At 35.2% G+C, this 22,835-nt stretch overlaps 2 protein-coding genes across 15 annotated transcripts; one reads left to right on the plus strand and one right to left on the minus strand.

Annotated features, from left to right (window-relative positions):
- Nucleotides 1-1,037: 1,037 nt before the first annotated feature.
- Nucleotides 1,038-22,803, minus strand: rbck1 (RanBP-type and C3HC4-type zinc finger containing 1). 11 transcript variants are annotated; one of them, XM_087302611.1, is made up of 16 exons: nucleotides 22,342-22,803; nucleotides 22,118-22,252; nucleotides 21,867-21,958; nucleotides 21,713-21,737; nucleotides 13,708-13,760; nucleotides 13,485-13,629; nucleotides 13,285-13,381; nucleotides 11,577-11,775; nucleotides 11,399-11,493; nucleotides 10,040-10,216; nucleotides 7,135-7,316; nucleotides 6,943-7,054; nucleotides 4,011-4,190; nucleotides 3,826-3,924; nucleotides 2,589-2,732; nucleotides 1,116-2,106 (listed from the first exon to the last, which is right to left on the minus strand). In XM_087302611.1, the coding sequence occupies exons 5-16, from the start codon at nucleotides 13,742-13,744 to the stop codon at nucleotides 2,026-2,028; spliced, it is 1,548 nt and encodes a 515-aa protein (XP_087158737.1). In that variant the 5' UTR covers nucleotides 13,745-13,760; nucleotides 21,713-21,737; nucleotides 21,867-21,958; nucleotides 22,118-22,252; nucleotides 22,342-22,803; the 3' UTR covers nucleotides 1,116-2,025.
- Nucleotides 15,632-21,463, plus strand: rpp14 (ribonuclease P/MRP 14 subunit). 4 transcript variants are annotated; one of them, NR_144413.1, is given in 7 exon segments: nucleotides 15,632-15,722; nucleotides 16,084-16,206; nucleotides 16,305-16,389; nucleotides 16,525-16,601; nucleotides 19,516-19,594; nucleotides 20,404-20,467; nucleotides 20,593-21,463. NR_144413.1 is itself a non-coding variant. In XM_087302728.1 (7 exons), the coding sequence occupies exons 2-6, from the start codon at nucleotides 16,120-16,122 to the stop codon at nucleotides 20,464-20,466; spliced, it is 378 nt and encodes a 125-aa protein (XP_087158854.1). In that variant the 5' UTR covers nucleotides 15,644-15,722; nucleotides 16,084-16,119; the 3' UTR covers nucleotide 20,467; nucleotides 20,593-21,137.
- Nucleotides 22,804-22,835: the final 32 nt, after the last annotated feature.

Genomic DNA, 22,835 nt, shown 5'->3' on the forward strand with positions numbered 1-22,835 from the left:
GCACATGATTTACCAATTGGGCAATTCCTGAACTCACTATAAATAACCAGAGTTTCTTACCTCAGTTATTTTTGTCTTGAAGAAGCCCCTGTTCCACTCCTACACCCTTTTCTTTGATATGGTGACCTAGTGGGTAGTACTGTTGCCTTACAGCAGGAATATCATTGGTTTAAGTCCTTACCAGGCCAGTCGATGTTTCTGTGCAGAGTTCAAATGTTCATGCTCGTGTGGGTTTCCCAGCGGGTTCTCCGGTTTACTCCCACAGTCCAAAGACATGTGATAAATGTGAATTGACTGAACCAAATTGGCACCATAGATGAGCTCTCAATCAACAGTATATCTCTCTGTAGCAATCCCTAATTTGTCATTAGCCATAAATAAGCAGGGGAGTTCTCCAGACCTACCTGAGCTCAAACTCCCCTCTCGTCCTGCAAACAGGAGGGAGCTCCGGGCTCGAGGATATAATGAGCTCAGGGCTCTTTCCCGGGACAGCATGCCAAGCATGCTTTATAATCAATCATCAGCTAAGTGGTAACTCTCAAAATTCTCTCAAATTCTCTTTTCGTTTCAAAATGTTTCCCAAATGATTTTAAGCAGAGCAAATTATTTTTGACGGTGTTTCTTTCTTGTTAAAGTCTTACTTGTTTTATATCAAATAAAATAAAAGCAGTTTTTAATGTTTTCAGTATTATTAGCCCCCTTAAGACATACATATATATATATATATATATATATATATATATATATATATATATATATATATATATATATATATATACACACACACACACACACACACACACACACACACACACACACACACACATATATATATATATATATATATATATATATATATATATATATATATATATTTACACACACACACACACACACACACACACACATATATATACACACACACACATATACACACAGACACACACATATAATAGCAAATTCTATTTGAAAATATTTAGGGAATACAAGAGCATATTTTGCATATTCAAAAATGCATTCAATACGTTAATACTTAATTTTTTATAGCAGCTTTATTTGATTATAAAACATTGTAAACAAGCTGAAATCAGTAAACAGAATTATAATGCATTCACATGCTTTAAAAAAATAGAAAATAAATCTACAAGATTATTATGCATCACATATCAGCAATAAAAATTAATGCAATAAAGTATTTTGGGGATTTTATAAAACTTCTCTCAATTTCATGGAACTGTTGTTCTTTAATAGATTGATTCCTTTGCGCCATGTTGAATCCTTTGCTATAATTTGTTAATTTAAAAAAGTACATCTTTGGATTCTAAGCACAGATTCCCTTCAAATTAACATTCATATACCACATAATACAGCTCTTTCTCTTTCGGTTTCATTGCACAAAGTCCCAGAGCATGAGTTCAGCAGAAAACAGTAGTGATTTAAGGCATTTTTAAATGTATATTAAAGCTCATATACTTTTAGGGTACGTTTACATGACAGAAATATAATAGAAACACAAAATATTTTGTGTACATACGTTTGCGATAGCTCCCTGCTCTAAAATAACTAAAACTGCCGTATTTCGTATGCCAGACCAGTAGGTGGCGATATACAGAAACATAAGGTCATATGGTTCTTTAGTTAGCACGTAACTTTTTTTTTTTCTGTCAAATATTAACACATGACATCACAGTTTTTTACAGAATCGAATTTTCAAAATTAACGAGATGAAAATATTGTATAGTTTTAAAATAATGTTCACTTTAAAACCAAAGTTAGCATTTTCATGGCGCCGAAACACATTAAGTTACAAATGGTGTCATGTAAATGTACAATTAATTTTATAAACATTTTAAACAATCAAACACCCTTTTTTTGGGATGCACCAGTTATAAGACTAGACAGAGTGAACATTTGAACATACATCATTTTAAAGGCCAAACCTGATCACATTATGGAGTGTTATGTTGTTGTAGCATTTTTTTTTTTTGCTTGTTGAGGAAGTAGCGTTTAGCGATTTGCTAGTGTTTAGTGGCAGTTCTGGCATTGCGGATGACAAAGGACTCCGTTTACTCGACATTTACATCCGCCTGATGTGTCTCCAGCACCCTGAGGAGATAAACCCAAGTCCAGATGAGCCATTTGATGATTATCCGCTTGTTAAGTGGTGACGTATGTAATACTGTTTCCGGGTCCAAGTCACCATTCATTTAAGTTGAGAAATTATTAGTTTATGATCACTTTTTATTCATATCACACATTTAAGTTAATTTTAGATAAAGTCATAGTGTACGCAACAATCTCTGGGCTTGCTGCATAACAAATACTGAAATTTTAACAATTTATAAAAAAAATCATCACTTTCTGGCCATTGGATATTAGGCATGGACATATATATTGCAATTGTGATTTTCGAAACTATTAAATCGCTTTGTAAACGTTTATTATTACCATTTCATGAGTCTCCCAATACAGTTATATAGAGCGATTGGACCCGGAAGCCGTTTCGCGTGACGTCATACTTAACAAGCAGCTACGTATGTATATATGGTTTATATAATGTATTTGTCTGATGTGTGTATATAGTATACCAAAGGTCCCCATCGGGCTTGTTTGGTCACCCAGCAGATCTCGGTTTTGCACATTAGACAACAGATCCAGTCACAGCCGTCTTTCTTCTGGACGATCACCTGACATTTGGGACAGTTCATCGCCTCGCCATTCTTTAGCAGTTGCTGGAATAGGACAACAGTCAAAAGGTAACTTAATATTTATTTGCCGATTCTTTATATTGCATCAACTATGTACAATGAGACCAACGTAGTCTGATTCTTTAACTAATGACTCTTATGATTCATCTGCTTCAGTGAATCAAACTCATGCAGTGATGAATGTAGTGTGATTCCTGAACAAAACGCTCCTTTAAAATTTTCGCTTTTTTTTCTTAATTGTAGAAATGATTCTGCTGAATGTTGAATATGAAACTGCGGATTTGGTACGTTATATGAATTTGATTCTTATTTTGTGAATCAAATAGAGCAACTAATGGAGTTTGATTCAAATAATGAGTCAACTGTCTTTAGTGAATCAAACACATTTTAAATTCTAAAACAAGTCAAATTTCCAAACAATTGATTCTTATGAATTACTCTTTTTAGAGATTCAAACATAACCAAACTAGTCTGATTACCTGACAAATATAAAACCAATAGACAAATAAATTATTCTTATAAATCACCTTCTTTTAAAGAATAAATTTAGTTTAACCAAATGTAGTTTGATTTCCCCCCATAAAAAGATTCTTAAAAAAGGGACCTTGATGAATCACAATGCTGTCTGTTTTCTGAACAAATCGACTCATTTGAATCATTTCATTTCACTGAATAAATCACACAACAGCCAATAGTGTGATTCCTGAACAACCGACTAATACGAATCAACTCAGCATTACCAACGTAGTTTGATTTACCAAACAAATGACTCCTACAAATTATTTTGTTTCAGCAAATCAAAAGCAAATGAAACAATTTCCACCCCCAGAGGGCGCTCGAAAACTTCAACATTTAAAATAAAAAAGCCAAACTAAAACTAAATTTTCAGTGCATCTAAAGCAAGTAAAATACAGTTTTCACCCCTAGTGGGTGCTCTTTTATTTTCAAAAATGTCAATGTTTAACTTAAAAAAAAAAAAAAAAAAAAAAAATATATATATATATATATATATATATATATATATATATATATATATATATATATATATATATATATATATATTTCCATTTGTTTATCAGTAAAAAATAAAAAAATTCAAAAACTAAATTTCACCCACATCCAGCATCTCTGTGGTCTGCCGAGCCGCTTCATCGTTCTGCGCTCTCACACGTAGGTCGTCCTGGTACTCCTTGCAGTTCATTCCCTTATGAATAGCCTTCAGAAACGAACAGACTTTATAGTCACCATTATGTGCACTTTAAAACTAGATGTTAACAAAATGCGAACAAACTTTGCGTTCACCTTGCAGAGGAGGCAGTTGGTCTCATTGCAGATGTCGCACTTAAATTCGTTCACGTCATCTTCGAAGATGCACCAGCCAGCGCAGTCCGGGGTTTTGCAATGGTAACTGTTCTCACTGCGGGACTCAGCGATATTCAGCCGCAGTTCTAGGAATTTTTGGTACTCGTCCTGAGTGAGAAGCTGGTAGAAAAAACAATAATTGACGATGGGCCACTGATTTATAAGAAAAGTAATAAATAACTTCAGGTGTGCGTTATTTTTGAATAATTCAACGATTAGGAGTAAGTTATTCTGCTTGTACTATGGTTTCCACGTCTAAGGCACTAGCTATGGCTGTGTCCAAAATCACCTACCACTCAAATAGGTGCTACATTTGAATTAAAATTTACTACATGATCGTTAGAAAAGTACCTATATAGTATAAATCTGAGCAGAAATACTGTGATTCGGAGGTACTACATCCACCGTTTGTCATAATCAAGTGACCTGCCAGCTTCAGTTGCGTCGCTTGGCTCCCATTCAAGAATTCTCTCGCATGGCATCATGGGATATCGTAGCGTCCGTTTGTATGCACACCACAGATTCTCGGTGGAAGTAGTAGGTCATCAGAGTACTTCATTCCTACTGTTTTTTTGAATACTATGAATTAGTATGTACTACTCTGTTCACATACTGTTTATTGCGTACTATATAGTAGGGAAGTATGAGATTTAGAACACAGCCTATGTTTCCATCTACCTATGTTTATGCAAATTTTGAAATATAGCATAAAAAGATGCTCAATGACAATTCTAAGATGTGAAAATTTTTGAAAATGCGCATAAAAAACCGGTATAAACTACAATGGAAACACATTTACCGAAAAAAATTCCGATATGCGCATTAATAAAGTCAAAATTGATTTTGTTTTAAGAGATCCTTTGACGATAAAAATGGCCACAACAGGGCAAGATTAATAGACAAACTAGCAAACGGACCGCGTTGCGCAATATCTGAAATGTTGTATTGGTTGTTCTAAAATACTTTAGGTGAAGTCGGTCATCAAAAGTAGTTTGATATTATTACCAAACTGTCATTGTCGAACTATTATTACCAAACTGTCATTGTCGAACTATTATTACCAAACTGTCATTGTCGAACTATTATTACCGAACTGTCATTGTCGAACTATTATTACCGAACTGTCATTGTCGAACTATTATTACCAAACTGTCATTGTCTAACTATTATTACCAAACTGTCATTGTCGAACTATTATTACCAAACTGTCATTGTCTAGCTATTATTACCAAACTGTCATTGTCGAACTATTATTACCAAACTGTCATTGTCGAACTATTATTACCAAACTGTCATTGTCGAACTATTATTACCAAACTGTCATTGTCTAGCTATTATTACCAAACTGTCATTGTCGAACTATTATTACCAAACTGTCATTGTCGAACTATTATTACCAAACTGTCATTGTCGAACTATTATTACCAAACTGTCATTGACGAACTATTATTACCAAACTGTCATTGTCGAACTATTATTACCAAACTGTCATTGTCGAACTATTATTACCGAACTGTCATTGTCGAACTATTATTACCGAACTGTCATTACCGAACTATTATTACCGAACTGTCATTGTCTAACTATTATTACCAAACTGTCATTGTCGAACTATTATTACCAAACTGTCATTGTCGAACTATTATTACCAAACTGTCATTGTCGAACTATTATTACCGAACTGTCATTGTCGAACTATTATTACCGAACTGTCATTACCGAACTATTATTACCGAACTGTCATTGTCTAACTATTATTACCAAACTGTCATTGTCAAACTATTATTACCGAACTGTCATTGCCGAACTATTTTTACGAAACTGTCCTTGCCGAACTATTATTACGAAACTGTCCTAGCCGAACTATTATTACCGAACTGTCATTGCCGAACTATTTTTACGAAACTGTCCTTGCCGAACTATTATTACGAAACTGTCCTAGCCGAACTATTATTACCGAACTGTCATTGCCGAACTATAATTACGAAACTGTCATTGCCGAACTATTATTACCGAACTGTCACTGTCGAACTATTAATAACGCACTGTCATTGCTGAACGATTATTACGAAACTGTCCCTGCCAAACTATTATTACTGAACTGTCATTGTCGAACTATAATTACGAAACTGTCATTGCCGAACTATTATTACCGAACTGTCACTGTCGAACTATTAATAACGAACTGTCATTGCCGAACGATTATTACGAAACTGTCCTTGCCAAACTATTATTACTGAACTGTCATTGTCGAAATATTATTACCGAACTGTCATTGGCAAACTATTATTACCAAACTGTACTTGCCGAACTATTATTACGAAACTGTTGTTACCAAACTAGTACTACCGAACTGTCATTACCGAACTATTATTACCGAACTGTCATTGCATTTTGTATTCATCTTTTCAAGCTCAAGTAATATATTATAGAAGAATAACGGCCCACAGTGGCTTCTCCTACAACAGAAAATGTTATTTTTCCTTTTGATATTTGCCGCCATATTTATCAGGAACTGATGATTTTGTTCTCTTTGACTCCTTAGATGAAAACGATGCTTTATTTGTGAATGTTTTATGCGGTATTCTAGGTTCGCATGTAAATCTAATTTTCATTTTTAGATGGAAACAGCTTGGCTTAGATGTTGTTTGGCTATTTTCATACAAATGTCATCCAAATGATTTTCATTTTCATTTGATTTTTAACATTTGGAGGCTGTTATTCAGTTTGATATAGAACTCTAATTCAGGCAAAATCAGCCTGGAACTACATTAGCTGTGCATTTATCTGAAAACAATTCAGAATATTCATTAGCCAATCAGAATCAAGCATTTGTATAGCATAAAGCTAAATAACACATTGATGATCTTACAGATTTGATCTCTCGATCTTGGAGTTTGCAGTTACAGGCATAAGCGTTGTCTCCATAAGGACAACAAACCTCAGCGTCCAGGCAGTTCACTACGGTCCCTTTCAGACAGTCCCTGTAGGAGATACAGTTGAGAAATTGTTGTCAGATTTGTAGGTATTTCCATTTATATTAAATAAACAGTGTTTAAATCACCTGCAGAAGCTATGAAGGCACTCTCTTAAAACGGCGCCCTCTCCTGGCATGATGGTGCCAAAACAAATGGCGCACTCCAGCTGATCTGTGTTTCCCACCAGGCTGTGTGCATCTGTTTGCAGGAGTTCTTCGTAATTCCTCTGCCGTTCAAGGAAATTTCTTTCTTCCTCTTGTAACAGAGACTATGCAAATTGACAAAGCCACATGTTACGTTTTCTTGATTGGTACTTTTTAAGCTAACAGTGGACAACAGTTAGCACAGTATTAAGTAACAAGTGGACAGAGTATTGACCTTATTCTTGACGTACGTGAGAGCGCAGCCATTGGAATCTTCCATTGGCCATTGGACTTCCGATCTAATTCACTTCCATCAATTTTTCGACATCAAAAACAGCTTGTTATGCGGCTTGATGTTGCAAACTAATATTTTCTTCTTATAATATTCTACTTTTTATATTATTCTACTTTTTATGTATAGTCATAAACACACTTGTTTGTAGAGCAAGCGGTTTGACTGTTTTCCGTTATTATTTCTATTCATTATTCCCACAGGCAACTCAATCGGAAGTTCTAAAACAATCGCAAGAATAAGCACACTTGCACTACTAAACGACTAAACCCTCGACTAAATTTTTTTATATATTTATCTGAATTGAACATCAAGTAAGACAATGTTAGCATCTGTTAGCTTTAATTGTATGGACTAACTGGCTAACTTAGAGCATTACCCCCTGTTTTCATCTTTCGGATTTAAAGTATAACATAGATTCACATGGCTATCAGACACTAATAGGCACGACTTTCGAATGCTCCAATTCCCGAGGACATTTTCTGTCCATTCAAAGTAGGAATGTGTGTGTCTAAATTTTTAAATAAGCAACCTCAGTCACAATGAGCTTCTGACAGTTGCTTGCTTTCTCTCCTGCTTTGCTCCATCATGCCCATTACTGAGGAGTTCTAAGGATGAAACTGCAGTCGAACTACAATGGTCATATCTGGAACTCTGTATCTTCAGGTACTTTTCTCCATATGTTTGGGAATGTCCAATTGTCTTGACGACCTGTGGTCTCATGTGAATTATGTTTTGTCATTTTCACTACAAGCTGATTATGTGTCTAATCCTTGTTTATGTCTTCTCAATAATGATTCTAATCTGTATAAGTACATTAAAGAAGAGAATGTTGTATGCTGGTCTGACTGCTGCAAAGAAGGCAATCGTACAAAACTGGTTTACTATGTGTGCAAAAACATTTTGGATTCATAGCTTCTTTAAAGTAGTGACTTGTGAAGGTACAATAGCACTAATTAAAGGGTCACGAAACACCAAAACACATTTTTTGAGCTGTTGACAGTCGTATATGTGTCCCACACTGCTAAAAACACTATTGGGACACCTATATTTCACTAAAAAGTGTAAATTGGTTGTTTTGCGTCATTTCAAGCAAATTCGTACGTCCGGTTTGAAACTAATTTTTGAAGCTGCGTCACGGTCATGACATAATAGCGTTGTATTCCAGCGTGCAGACTGGGCGTCTGTGCCAGAGTGAGTCTTATTACGTCTTACAGTGTGATGCATTAATGCATGAGTAAGGCTTGGTTCAAACCAATCAGCGCGCTCTATTGTGCAACTTCATTAATATTCATTACTGTCATAGTGTTTAGACGGCAGAGACGCCACATTGTATTGGCAAAACAAGCGTGAAGTGTTGCTTTTATAGTTTGCTGCAGTTAAGTTTCGTTTTCATTTTCTCTCTGTGCTCAGAGTCACGTGTGGATTACAGTGTACGCGACGCTCAACAACAATAACTTACGTGTCTAAGGATGATTATTGTTTACCTGAGAGCTGTTCTCATCTGCAAACGCTGAGATCCGGATTCGCTTGTAGTATTCTCTTCATAAAGACGCGGCTCTAGTTGCTGGTGATTGTCCTGTCTCTACAGATTTGGTAAGTGAGCGACCAGTGCTCTTTGTTTATTCAGTTTGTTCGTATCTAACAAACTATTGCACAGAGTGTAAACATGTTAGCACCACAACCAAACTTTAACCTCGTGTAGGGTTTTTACCGCATTTTGTGACCGGAATAACACACGCGGCTTTCTGACACTACTTGCCGTGTGCATCTAAGTTTCCGGGAAATGCAGAGGTTTTTTTTTCTCTCATTCGCCGTGCGGTATCAAACATTGCATGAAAAATACACGCTTAGAGCAGTTCCTCCAATCAAATATATCGTTTGTCGCGAGGGACATGAATGAATTCCCTGAATGAAAGAGCCAAACTGCAGTTAAAGTCCAACATTTAATAATTGGGCAAATAATTCGACTACAGATGTCCATGTAGGTTAAACACCATCACTTTCTCCTGTGTGTTTGTGTGTCTATTTTGACTCTGAAGCTCGCGCGTGCCCAAATAGACACTCTTACACCATCCCACTTTTCTTCCTCCGACACTCCCCCCTAAACAGAGCTGGACACGCCCACTTTTCTGACTTTTTCCAAAGTAGAGGTGTGAAAACACCCTGCTGAAACGAGGGGGTTTCATGGCCCTTTAATAAAGCTAAAGCTAGTAATATTGATCGATGGCAATGTTTTCTTCCAACATTTCAGACTATATAAAGGAATGACCATTTAAAGTTTTTTTCCCCTCGTTTCAGATTGAAAATTGCTGACATGTCTGTTGCGCCCCCTTCCCTGTTTATTTGTTTGAAGGTCTGATTTTTTTAATCTGAAGACAATAAAACGTTGATCACAAAAAAACAAGTCGAAGCATCAGGTACTTTCAGAGATCGTTCCACAAAATAATCTGGTGTTTTTTTGTATAATTTTTTTGGTGGTTTTCATATCATAGTTTCTTCTGACAGTTCACTGTACTCCAGAATGTTGCGTTTTTTTTTCCCCCCTCAACTAACCTGCTCATACTGCAGGCTGGCGAGTTCCTCCTGCTGTAGTCTCCTGGTTTCAGACTCGTCCGGCTGGTACAAGTCCGGCACCTGATAGTTGTCGGGTCTCGCCGTGCTGCACATCTCACAACCTGGACGTGTCGGTTTATTCAGGTACGTGCACTGAGGACAAGCCCAACCATCCAGCTGTGAAACCAAGTAACATTATTACAATTATTACACAGAGACATACACAGAGCTACAGACAGAACAATAGAGGGATAGAGAGAGTAAGAAAGCTACAAATCGACTGAGTAACAGAACAATAGGTATGTCAGAAGATTGATCGATAATAAAAGATAGAGTCTCAGAGTGTTAGATAAACAGAATATGAGATCGATAGATAGATAGATAGATAGATAGATAGATAGATAGATAGATAGATGGATGGATGGATGGATGGATGGATGGATGGATGGATGGATGGATGGATGGATGGATGGATGGATGGATGGATGGATGGATGGATGGATGGATGGATGGATGGATGGATGGATGGATGGATGGATGGATGGATGGATGGATGGATGGATGGATAGATAGATAGATAGATAGATAGATAGATAGATAGATAGATAGATAGATAGATAGATGGAAGGATAGATAGATGGAAGGATGGATTGATGGATGGATGGATGGATGGATGGATGGATGGATGGATGGATGGATGGATGGATGGATGGATGGATAGACGGATGGATAGATAGACAGATAGATAGATAGATAGATAGATAGATAGATAGATAGATAGATAGATAGATAGATAGATAGATAGATAGATAGATAGATAGATAGATAGATAGATAGATGAGACAAAAAATAGAAAGATGGACTGTTGGATGGATGGATGGAGAGACCAACAAGAGATGAATGGATGGATGGCTGGATGGATGGATAGACAGATAGAGATAGATGGATGGATGGATGGATAGATAGATAGATAGATAGATAGATAGATAGATAGATAGATAGATAGATAGATAGATAGATAGATAGATAGATAGATAGATAGATAGATAGATAGATAGATAGATAGATAGATAGATGGATGGATGGATAAATGGAAGGATGGACTGTTGGATGGATGAATAGAGACCGACAAGAGATGGATGGATGGATGGATAGACAGGCGGAAAGATAAACAGACAGAAAGAAGGATGGACTGTTGGTTGGATGGATGGATAGAGAGACAGAAAAGAGATCAATATAGTGATGGATAGATAGAAGGATGGACTAAGATGATAGACATAGACAAAAGATAGTTCTACAGACAAGAGATAGATAGACAGACAGATAGATAAATAAATAAGGAACAACAGATAGACATACAAATTTGGGTTTTGGAGGTAGAGCAGGGCGAGTGTTTCCTCTAGTGATGCGCTCTGGTGGACGTTGAAGAGGACGTTCAATGGTCTCCATTATAACTATATGAAGAACGACGTGTGGTTTACAAGACTTAAATGTACTATAATTTATTCTATTTTTATTAAAGATATAAATGCATTACCATCGATCTGCCTCTCCTCTTTCTCTCTTCTCTCTTGTTCGCGGCGCAGATTGACAGACTGAGCAGAGCGGATGAAGAGGAAGGCAGAATCATCGTGGTTTCGGATCCCATAAAAATAAAGGGTTTCTTTGTCCTGGGCGAGACGCTTCCCGATCACCCAGCGCTGGAGAGACGGATGGAAGCCATAGTCACCGTTGATCTAAAAGATGATTTATGAGTGATAAGTATTAGATTATAGTATAGCTTTTTACATTTTTTATTTCAATACTGCTGTTTAGTAATGCTTCACTTTTCAGTTTAGTGTTAGTTCAGCAGGTTTAGTTTATTTTTATTATTTCTATTTAGTTTTTATATATTTAGTTTTAGTAATTCTTTTTTTTTACAAAACATGTCCAGTGTAGAGCAAAGCAATGTTTAGTGCTTGCATACATTGTAGGCTACATTAACTGTTGTTCAAACATTTTATAATGTGTCCTAATTACACACGTGACAAGATTCCATTGACAAACAAATTGACTGTCCGCACTAGAGATTACACAACTGGGAAAATGCAGAATAGTGCACTCCCAACCAAATGGGAAGGCTTATAATCTAATTATTGCATAATAAACCTCTTTAGCAGCATTAAAGTACATGCTTAGTGACTGTCACATAAAGTGGTATTTAAAATCACATTGGGTGCATTTAACACTGAATAAAGCACATAATCGGCACCTGAGGGCATCATTGTCATAGTAGTTTATGCTGTTGTTCAGCCATGGCATCGCAGAAATAGAAACTGTTTCTTGAATAGAAATTTTGCTCATCAATGTCGGGAATTACTAGGTCAAAAAACTCATGCTAACATGGAAAAGGCAGCTTTTGTTGTGTGTAGTTAGGACATAGGTTTAATAATGAAAGTAAAATAATAGTTTGAACAGAAACCACACAAATGCAACTTTAGGTTAATAATTCAGACAAACCTTTTAATATTAAAGTTTATATATGTAGTTAAAAATGCCAAGTTTATTGCAGAGTAAATTTAATTTAGTATATTGTATCTGGATCTGTGGATAACGTTTATAGTTTATCCACATATTTAAATTTAACATAATATATTCACATATTTAAATTTTAGTTGGTTGATGTACATGTGCACTTTTTACTTGGGTTATTTATAAATGTAAATGATCAACACATATTTTGTACATAATTGACAGTATTCTTTTTTTTAATTTTTATAGATTTTTATGTATTTTTGTTTATTTTTTGTGTAATTGTAATTACATTTTGTTTTAGAGGAAGGTTTGGGAATATTTGTTTTAATTACTCTGTAAAACTATCCGGATATTTCAGTAAACGTTTAATAAATAGATTTTTAAAAATGCCAAGTTTACATATTTTGTCAAATGATGGAAAAAATATTCTTTAAAAGCGCCATCTACAGGTGTTTCTATTAACAGCCGCTGGTCAGATTTCCGCAACAGAACAAGTGCATATGAATTCTGAAAATTATTATTATTTTTGCTATAAGTATATTTTTATTTCAGTTCGTTTTCAGTGACTGCGATTAGCTTTATTTTCATTTATTGGGAATTTTTATTTTATTTCATTTAATGAAAAGGTTTTTTTGTCCAGTGGTCTTAGTTTTTATTTTCACTTACTAAAATAACCATGGTATATAAATAATTTTGATTTCCGTCTCACATCCATCACCACCACTATTTACCTTTTCCTTCAGCTCGGATATTGTCATGTAAACCGGCACCATCACTGTTATTGGGATGTGATGTTCTGATTCAGCATCAGCCACTCCAACTCTTAATCTGCCATTGCACAGTACAAAACAAAATAGTAAATGCTGTAAATAGTAGTTCATCTTCAGCAAAACACATTTGTATGTGTGATTGAGCTGGTCTAAAAACATACCTGATGTTGTCTTGAGAATATGCATCTGGATTTATTTTGACGCTCACTGGGAGTTTCAGATCCAGAAGTTGATTCAGGTATTTAGTTGCTTCATCTTTGTCTCTGGAGTTGATGGCGTCACTAAGAAGTCGAGCGGCATCCTCCGCTGGAAAAGCAGAGATGATATGTTAAAATATGTATATGTCTGATATAGAGATATAGTGTATTATATGCCAAAACTCACCTTCCGTTACATTTCTAGAGGCATCAAGAGCAGCCATACTTTAATCTTGAAAGCTTGTTTAAAAAGAAAGCAAAAACAAAAAGTTATTTTGTTTATTATTATAATTTTATTTTAGTATTTAAATCTATCTATCTATCTATCTATCTATGAATGTAAAATCTAATGTTAACTTTAATTAGACTGAAATAAAGCTATATTTTATTTTAAATAATTAATTAATATGATCTAGTTTATTATTGTTATTATTTAAACAAATATATTTAAATCTTTTTTTTTTTTTGAATGAAATTAAAATAACTGACTAAACCCAGCAGGCACACAACATCATAAGACATTAATATTGGGTAGATTTAGGTCGTGATGTCAGGTGACTAAAATTCAATGTCTAACCAGCGTCTAAGGACAACGTTATTTTGACGTACAATAACGTGGTCAAATTGCGTTGATTTTTGATTGATTTTAGGTTGTGTTGGAAAGTGACCAAAATCCAACGTCTCATAGATGGTTCTAGTGGTAATGACCACACAACGTCAAGGTGTAGCATGATTAGACATTGATATTGGGTTGATTTTAGGTTGGACATTGGACAATGACATCGGCCTGAAATTGGGTTCTGACATCAACACAATTTTCATTTCCAAACAAAATCCAACATCCCCATGACGTTGGGGCACAATGTCAATATGACATCATGTTGACGTCCTGTGCCTGCAGGGAAATCTATGATATATGTAATTAAATTTATTAATTAAACTGTTTTATACAATCATTCATTTCCCTTTATTCATCGGGGGTTGCCACAGCGGAATGAACCGCCAACTATTCCAGCATATTTTTTACGCAGCAAATGCCCTTCCAGCCACAACCCAGTACTGGGAAACACCCACACACACACACACACACACACACAAACTACAAACAATTAAGTTTTAAACTATTTTATTTTCATTTAAATTATTTAAAATAGTTAATACTGAAATAAATATATTTGAAATAAACATAGTACAATAAGGAAAACTTTGTAAACTAATTTGATAGAATACACTATTAGATAACTTACTAAAAAATAATTTTAAACGAATATATTATATTATATCATCCTAATGTATGTCATAAAATGTCCATCAAATTAATAAACATAATGTCCATAAACATAATCTTTTAGATGTTGGACAAAAACAGTACCTTGGTCATTTTTATATATGGTTTTATTACCATACATATATATGGCATTTAGGCTAGTATTCGAAAATACTACGGTACTATATTCCTATATGTTTGCATACATGTAGAAAACATAGACATATTTTCTACCTCACATGTAAAGGTTAAAAACTGCATTCAGCTCTTTGAGAACATAACAGCGTGCTCATTCAGCTCACAACCGCCACAATCAAAACAAATGTAGAAACAAACTTACCAACCATAGGACAAACGTTTAAAACACGCTTCGTATTGTGTTTATGGTTATAGTACGTGGTAATAAAACCATCCGTGCTCTTGTCACAATCAGAAATTTGTGGAAAGAAAAGTGAAACGAAGCTTCACAAGGAAGTCAGGAAAGTCTCAGAGGAGTGTTGTGCAACTCCATCAGTCCAAACAACCACAGATGCGGAAGACACTGTGGATATAGTTCTTCATTTGACAGTTTGTGCTGTGCACTTGCGCTATATAATCGACTATAATAAGATACAACTATACTAATTATTTTTTAACTAAATAATTATTTTAAATAAACTAAAAACAGCATTTAAATAAAACAGTTATCCGGAGTTTCTAAACTAATTTATTTTTATGCTTCTTGTGTGTCATAACTTCACGAGGAATTATGTGTTGTTGTTTTTTAATTGACATGAATTTGCTTGTTTTAGTGACTTTAATCGAAGTGTCGCGAGAATATGTGTAAGATTCTACAAGCATCCGCATTCCTAACATTGTCGCGAGATTTGACAGCACGAGAAAGCGCATGGCGCTGCGCGTGCTGTGAATGAAGGACAAACATAAGCTGTAATTCTGTAAGTTTAATAGTGTTTCGATCTCTAAACAGCTGTTTTGTTGTATATTTTAATGTATACATTACTTTTAAGCAACAAAACACTTTTAACTGTGTAGCTTAAGTGTGAAAAGACAGCTAATATAGACCGCGCAGGCGAAAAACTGAGCTGCCCAAAACTGTTTGTTGTTTTAATAATTCACCTTTATGATATAATCATTTTATTAGATGGTAATACCACATTGCTTTCTGATAAACATTGGTTTATATTTATTACTGTTCATGTAACACTGTGATGAATAGACAACTGAAACAGACATCAGTTACATTTACATACCTTGAATAGAGTAGTAATGAATTAATTTCCTTTTTCATTTAAACAGATGTGCTGACAGACTGAACAGTGTCCGACTACAATTATGGAGGATTCCTCAAAGTTTGAGCGATATGTGTACAAAAATGCTTCAGTTTACCATTATATGAAGATATCTTTGTAAGTGGAACAGGTCAGTTCTGATCTGATCAATTTTATGCATTTTGTAACTAGTGAACATATAAAATAGATGAACCATCAGAGCTTTGTTTATTATTATTTTATTTTTAGAGTTTTGGAGAAAGAAAACCGAAATATTTCTGATGCACAGTTCAAGCAATTGATTATCAGTGGCGTTAAGGACTTGTATGGCGAGGTGAGCACATAGTATTTCTGTTTCTATAAAGATTTAATGTACCAGTGATGTAATTTGAACATATGATTTAATATATTTTGTTGTCATACTGATTCTGATATGTATCTCATATGTATATTTTTTTCTGTACGGCAGATTGGCGCTTCTTTTCCATTTGATCTGCTAAAGTTTGATCCAAAGGAGTTGACCGGTATACTACGAGTATACAACAGGTACAGCATGCTCCTAGAACAGTGGTTCCCAAACTTTTTTTCATCAAGTACCACCTCAGAAAAAAATGGTCTCTCTAAGTACCACCATAATGACGTGACCGATTAATTCCTATTATTAAGAATATTTATTATTGTCAGCCACTTTAAACATTATAAATAGTTTGAACATTAACACTGTACTGTGCTTATAGGTAAAAAACAAAACAAACAAAATAAAAAGTAAACGTTTAAAATGTGCTTTTAAATGTTAATTAAAAATGGTAGGCTACTGTTTTTAAAGTAAAAAGAAAACTGCAGTACTTAAATGTAAAGTATTACCAAATAGTAACCTGTTCATAAAAACCTGAAAATGTTGCTTGGACCTCATAAATATAGGCTATATGCCATCACATATATTATTCATATATAAACCTTTTTTTATAAATTTTGAATTATGTTGCATGTACACATGACCTATTTGTATTTCTAAACATTAACTTGTATTTTAAAATAAATGATTTGGAATTACATATTTAAATTAGAAATTAGATCTGCTTTTGCTTTACAGTACATTTGTCAGAAAAGGGAGTGATAATATGCATAAATGCACTGCTTGACCAATTCATTTGTGATTTATTCCTTCATACTTGTGGAATTTCCATGATTTGAGTTCTCATCTTAAGTGGACCGTGGAGTTAACCGCACACAGAGACTAAATTTAATTAGGCAATATTCTAGCTCCAAGCTTTAAGCATGGCAAAGTTGCCTGAGTCTATGTTCTGTGTCCCGCGACATTTGAATCGCATCCAGAAAAATTAGCCTAAGTCTGAGGGAACAAATTAATCGAAAGCCACGCTGCTTTACAAAACGAATAACTTTATATATATATCGAAAACACGCATTATTTTACACAACTACGAACAAACGTTTAACACATTTGTGATAATTAATTAATAATCCTGAGTTTGCAGCAACTGAAATGCCAACACAACAGCACTGGCCTGCAAATGCACTTCTAGAGTGTATCTGCTCCGCAAGCGCCGCATGCCTCTTTCTCTGGCTCTGCGCCAAAACGGGTTGATTTTTAGCATCTGATGACACGATGCACTAAAGTAAACATTCTACGTGATCGTACGCTTCAGGGAACAGCTGGTGCTGCTCACATCAGTGTAATCGTTCGCATCAAAGGGTTAAAAGTGTGTTGTTTATTCTTCTGTCGATATTCAGTATTTTTCCGTGTACCAGAACCACTGTCCTAGAGCAATCCTTTAAAATTTAAGCCAAAGAGTTGAGTGAACATTTTTGCTGGAATCACAAATCTGTTTATGAACAAAGAAAAATTTAGGATTGAGGTAAAGTTGGTTTTAAATTTACACATTCAGACTTTTCCTTAATACTTTTAAAAAAGCATGCTTTGCAAACTCTAAATAGGGAAATCATATTAGCAGCCAATGACTTGCAAGGTACAGTCAATTAAATAGTGCTAATGTTGTTTTGAAGTCATTCTTACATGCAATTTAATGCCGAATATTATGTTACGTTATCGGTAAACGATATAGTTGACACTGAACTAATGTATGAATATAAAACCAACTTTACCTCATAGGGCTGGGCGATTAATCGAGAAATAATCAAAATCGACAGTCAGAACCTATAATCGATCTCATTTTTCCAGGTCTGTTTTTTTTTTAATTACTTTCCTATCTTGTGTGGAGTCATGCGGTCCCGCTACTTTATTGCTGGTTTATTTGTGGAGCCAAAACGTATAGTCCAGCGCTGCCTTTGCATGGTCATGTTGTGGCTGATGCATACCTCTCAAAAAATTTAATTGCACGTCGCATAGCACAAGCTGTGTGATTGGTCAGCTTAATAGTGGTAACAAACGTGGGTGGCGCGGAGAGCAATGCACAACGTGGGTCAAGGCGATCACTTGACACAAAAGTATAAATCAGCAAGGATAAGGCTAATTTATACTTCTGCTGCTACTTTGCACCAAATTTGATCTCTGGTCAAGTAGGACGATAGACATATTCTTGAGCTTTACTTTGCGCTACATTGACGATGACTGGAAGCTGCGCTAGAGATACCTTGAGGATATGCAAGGTATTTTATTTGTTTACTTTATTTTGATGGTCCGTTTGTTGAATTTAAGTTTCACTGCATCTACATGCCAACTAATTCTCATTAGATTATAAGTAGACTGTTAGGTTGGGATTAGGGTAAGTTGACATGTGCTTGCAAAGTTTCTTATAGTCAGGTAAATGTCTTTTGAAGGAGTAGTATCAGCAGATATTAAGCAGATGGTCTATTAATACTCAAATGGACCATCAGAATAAAGGATTACCTTTTATTTAGAGGAAACACTGCTTATTTTCAACTTTTACTATAAAAAACACTGAAACTTTGTTTCCAAATGTATTATTTATTTGTACTTTTTATAAGAAAAAAGTGACTTGGTTTTAGGCAATGTGCTTTTTAATTTTAGCTGTTCAACATAGATGTTCAATAAATATTGATAGATAGTAGATAGTGTGTCTTTACTTCAGTTAAAATCAAGTAATGCCCCGTTCATTCAAAAATCTCTCACTTATATATCACTAAAATGCGAGCATGTTTACTGTACCAAGCCTGTTAGTGAACTGAGTGCAAAAGAATAAAATAAATAAATAAAATAATCGTTCATTACTCATAATCGAGTTAAAATTGAATTAATCGAGATTTTCATTTTAGGCCAAATCGCCCAGCCCTATGACCTCAATAAATTTAGGGTGTCCCTCTGGGCTTGATTTTAGGACTGTTTGCATTCTGTTGAGATTGGTCTTTCAAACACAGATTAAACCATTTATTTTTCATTAGCAAAGAGAGTTATGGATTTGTCTTATTTTGTTTCTCTAATGATTTTCAGTGTTAATATTCCGTTGTTTCCTCATCTTAGCGGGCTGGTGAAACTGTGGAGTGCTTTAACCTTACTGGGATCCTATCAAAATGAGGCATGCGCATTCAGAGTCACACAGGTGGGTTTTCCACATCGTTCTTGATCTCCACGTAGTGAAACCATGGAGCGAAACAGGTGGAAAGATGGAGAAATGCAAGTTTGTGCATTCCTAGTTGGAGAAAGACGAGTTTAAACAGTGGCTTAAACCTGCCGCTGAAAACAACCGCTTAATTTATTCTTTCAAGCTTTTTCTTCTGGGTTCTGTTGCATGGTTGTGCTCCTTTGATTTATTTAACTACAACTGTTTATTAACAACTATTTATATATCTATTGAGTTAAAGGTTTGATACTGATTAGAACTGACGATGAGGTCTTAACATTTTCAGAGAAGGTCTTTAAAAAATCTTAAAAAGCTTTTGAAACTACCTTTAGGATCCCTGCATATACCCTGTATAGAGCTGGTGTCCTCCATATTTTAGTTCCAACCCCACTTAAACACACCTGAACCAGCTAATCAAGCTCTTTCTAGGTATACTAAATACTTCCAGGCAGGTGTGTTCAAGGAAGTTAGAGCTAAACTATGCAGGATATCGGCCCTCCAGGACCGACTTTGGACTTATACCTTCATTTGCACTCTTTTAATAGGCACTAGATGTCAGTAATGTGCTTAAGGGATCAATTGCATTCCTGCCAGGAGTGAATCGACGTAATTTTAATCTGACCATTGGCATTCTGTCAGCCAAACTGTTTACTTTGCAATGTGCGTCAGATTGCAGATGGGCGTTTACAGTGGAGGGCTGCTTATCTCGCTTTTTTTTTTTTTTTTGTACTGAACCCCACTAAACTTCACATTGCAGACATCTAACTTTCTTTTTTCTATGATTGCAGGTGTCACCGTTTTTGTTAGCATTGTCCGGGAATAGTCGTGAGCTGCAGTTTGGAGATCGGTGAGGTGGGCCTACATAAAAATACTTTAGGGGGAAAAAATGACTTTTCTTTTAAGAAGAAGGATTTTCAGCAGAACTGTGTACCATGTTGTCAATTCAGCACTGACGGTTCCTGCATCCTCCACAACAGGGCACAGGTCGCTTTACGTCGGTGAACAGGCCTCGCTAAGCAAAACATTCAGTGCCAGAGACGTTGCACTTTTTGCTGAGCTGACAGGGGACACAAATCCTCTCCATGTCGACCCGGAGTACGCCAAAACCACCTCTTTTGAGACCCCCATTGTTCACGGAGTGCTGATTAATGGTCTGATCTCAGCAGTTCTCGGGACAAAGTTACCCGGTAAAGGCTGCGTGTTTCTCTACCAGGAAATACGCTTCCCAGCGCCGCTCTTCATCGGAGAGGAGGTTGTGGCGGAAGCAAAGGTCAAAAAGATCAAAATGTCCTTCGCTTTTATTTCTGTTTCCTGCGCTGCCAAAGACAAAGTGGTCATGGAGGGAGAGGTCATGGTCATGATGCCGCAGAACCAACAACAAGCATGAGGAATTTTGAGTTTTGCTGTGCTGCCAGGAGTTTAATGTTCCTTCTTTGATTATTTTTGTTCTTGCTCAGAGATTTAATGTTCATTTTGGTTTTGGGTTAAAGTTTAAATAAACTTTAAGTGATTAAATATATTAGCTCTTTGGTGTGGTAAATAACTTTGTGTGTCCAATTTAAACAAGGAGATTATTTTCAGATCTCTTCAAACAGTTATTTACAGGGTTCATACGGTCATGGAAAACCTGGAAAAGTCAAGAAATTTTGACATGGCATCTTCCAGGCCTGGAAAAGGTTTGTGAAAGTCATGGAAATTAGTGGAAGAAATATCTGTATGCTTGAAAATGGGTTAGTTGTCCTTCTTTTCTTTTTTTTTCTTAAAGCATGCTCTCACATTATTAGTGCTGTGTCTGTAAGCAGTATCTAAATAAATTTTACATAGATATAAAAATTAATTGAAACTAAATAGATTGTTGCTTGTTTTATGAAATGCTGTAATAAATTTGAACATGCATTTTTTTTTTATTACCCAAGTATACGTATGCTTTATGAAATAGTCCTGGAAAAGTCATCAAATTTTAATAGTAAAGTGTGTATGAACCCGGAATTTATAATAACAATTTTACAGTCACAGTAAAACAAAATGTTTACATGAAAAATATGTTTTAAATGGCTCGGTTATCCAAAATATAAAATCTGAGATTAATTTACTCACCTTAAGGAATTCTAGGTGCAGGTGACTTTTTTTTATAAAACAAAAGAAAAGTTTAAGCTGGAACTGTTGCCCTTAGTAATTCATAAAATGTAAGTAAACTGGGTACAAACGCTTTTAGAGTAAAGAAAACATACAAACAACATCCAATTAATACCTGTGGCTCCTGATATGAGATTGTTGTGAAGCAAAACACTGCAAGTTCTTCACTCTCTTCGTCCTCAATCCATTAATTTGACGCTTTTACCTCTAAATAAAGAAATAAAACTCAAAGTTGTGTTTTTGCGATGTTGGGTACGCGATTTTTTGCTAAGAAAATACACAGACAAGATGTTTCTGCGGGTCATGTTAACATTAGGTCACACGTTACTCTTAACAGTCACATGATCTTCCCTTGTCAACACTTACCTTCAGTGCTAGCAGGTTTGCAATGGTGCAAAGCTTGTGTTACAAACTCCAAACGAAAATGTTCAACAACGTGCATATAAATGACATTGCAGATAGGTTATTTTTAACTTCGTAAAGTTTCATTGTACACTGGACCTGACATGAAGAAATATGACTGAATTTAGCCGTGAGCTTTACGAGCTTCCTGTTTGACTGTACTTCTCAAAACATGGCACGTCACTTACTTTTTTATTTTCATTGCAAGAACACGAGCAATGCATATAAACAACCTATTAAAAATAAATATTGTTTAAAATAACAGGGAATCTCAAAAAATGTATAGTTTCTTTGTAGTAGATGCATGAGGATATATGCCCAGGGTGATAGAAAGTATAATAACAGTAGAGTAAAATAAATAAATGCATAAATGAAAACAAAACAAACAATAATAACAAAAACATAATAACGAAATAAAATGTTTTCAACTCAAATGGACAGTTTAAATAGCATTTCTATGTCTACTGTTGACAAGTATTTTTTTTCTTTTTATAAAACGCTGTAAAACCGTTTTTTAGTTATAAAATGTACACTTATGAATATGAAACCTAGTCAACAAAATAGATTAATAACTTTATCAAAAGTCAATAGTTGAACTAGTAGTAACGCATAACAAAACTGCGGCGTCATTCACATCCACTCTCGAGTGTGCGCACTACAGAGTGGACGCGCTCGTCTCCGC

Source organism: Danio rerio, chromosome 22, assembly GCF_052040795.2.
Source record: "Danio rerio strain M-AB ecotype USA chromosome 22, GRCz13ab, whole genome shotgun sequence".
Taxonomy (NCBI): Eukaryota; Metazoa; Chordata; class Actinopteri; order Cypriniformes; family Danionidae; genus Danio; species Danio rerio.

Coding starts and splice junctions, on each gene's coding strand:
- rbck1 (XM_087302612.1), bottom strand. CDS start 13,744: ATGGCTGCTCTTGATGCCTCTAGAAATGTAACGGAAG. Junction 10,217..11,398: donor TACCTCCAAAACCCAAATTT/GTATGTCTATCT, acceptor TTGGTTTCACAG/CTGGATGGTTGGGCTTGTCC. Junction 4,191..6,942: donor AAGATCGAGAGATCAAATCT/GTAAGATCATCA, acceptor TTTTTCTACCAG/CTTCTCACTCAGGACGAGTA.
- rpp14 (XM_087302727.1), top strand. CDS start 16,120: ATGGAGGATTCCTCAAAGTTTGAGCGATATGTGTACAAAAATGCTTCA. Junction 16,390..16,524: donor TTAAGGACTTGTATGGCGAG/GTGAGCACATAG, acceptor TCTGTACGGCAG/ATTGGCGCTTCTTTTCCATT. Junction 16,602..19,515: donor ATACTACGAGTATACAACAG/GTACAGCATGCT, acceptor TCCTCATCTTAG/CGGGCTGGTGAAACTGTGGA.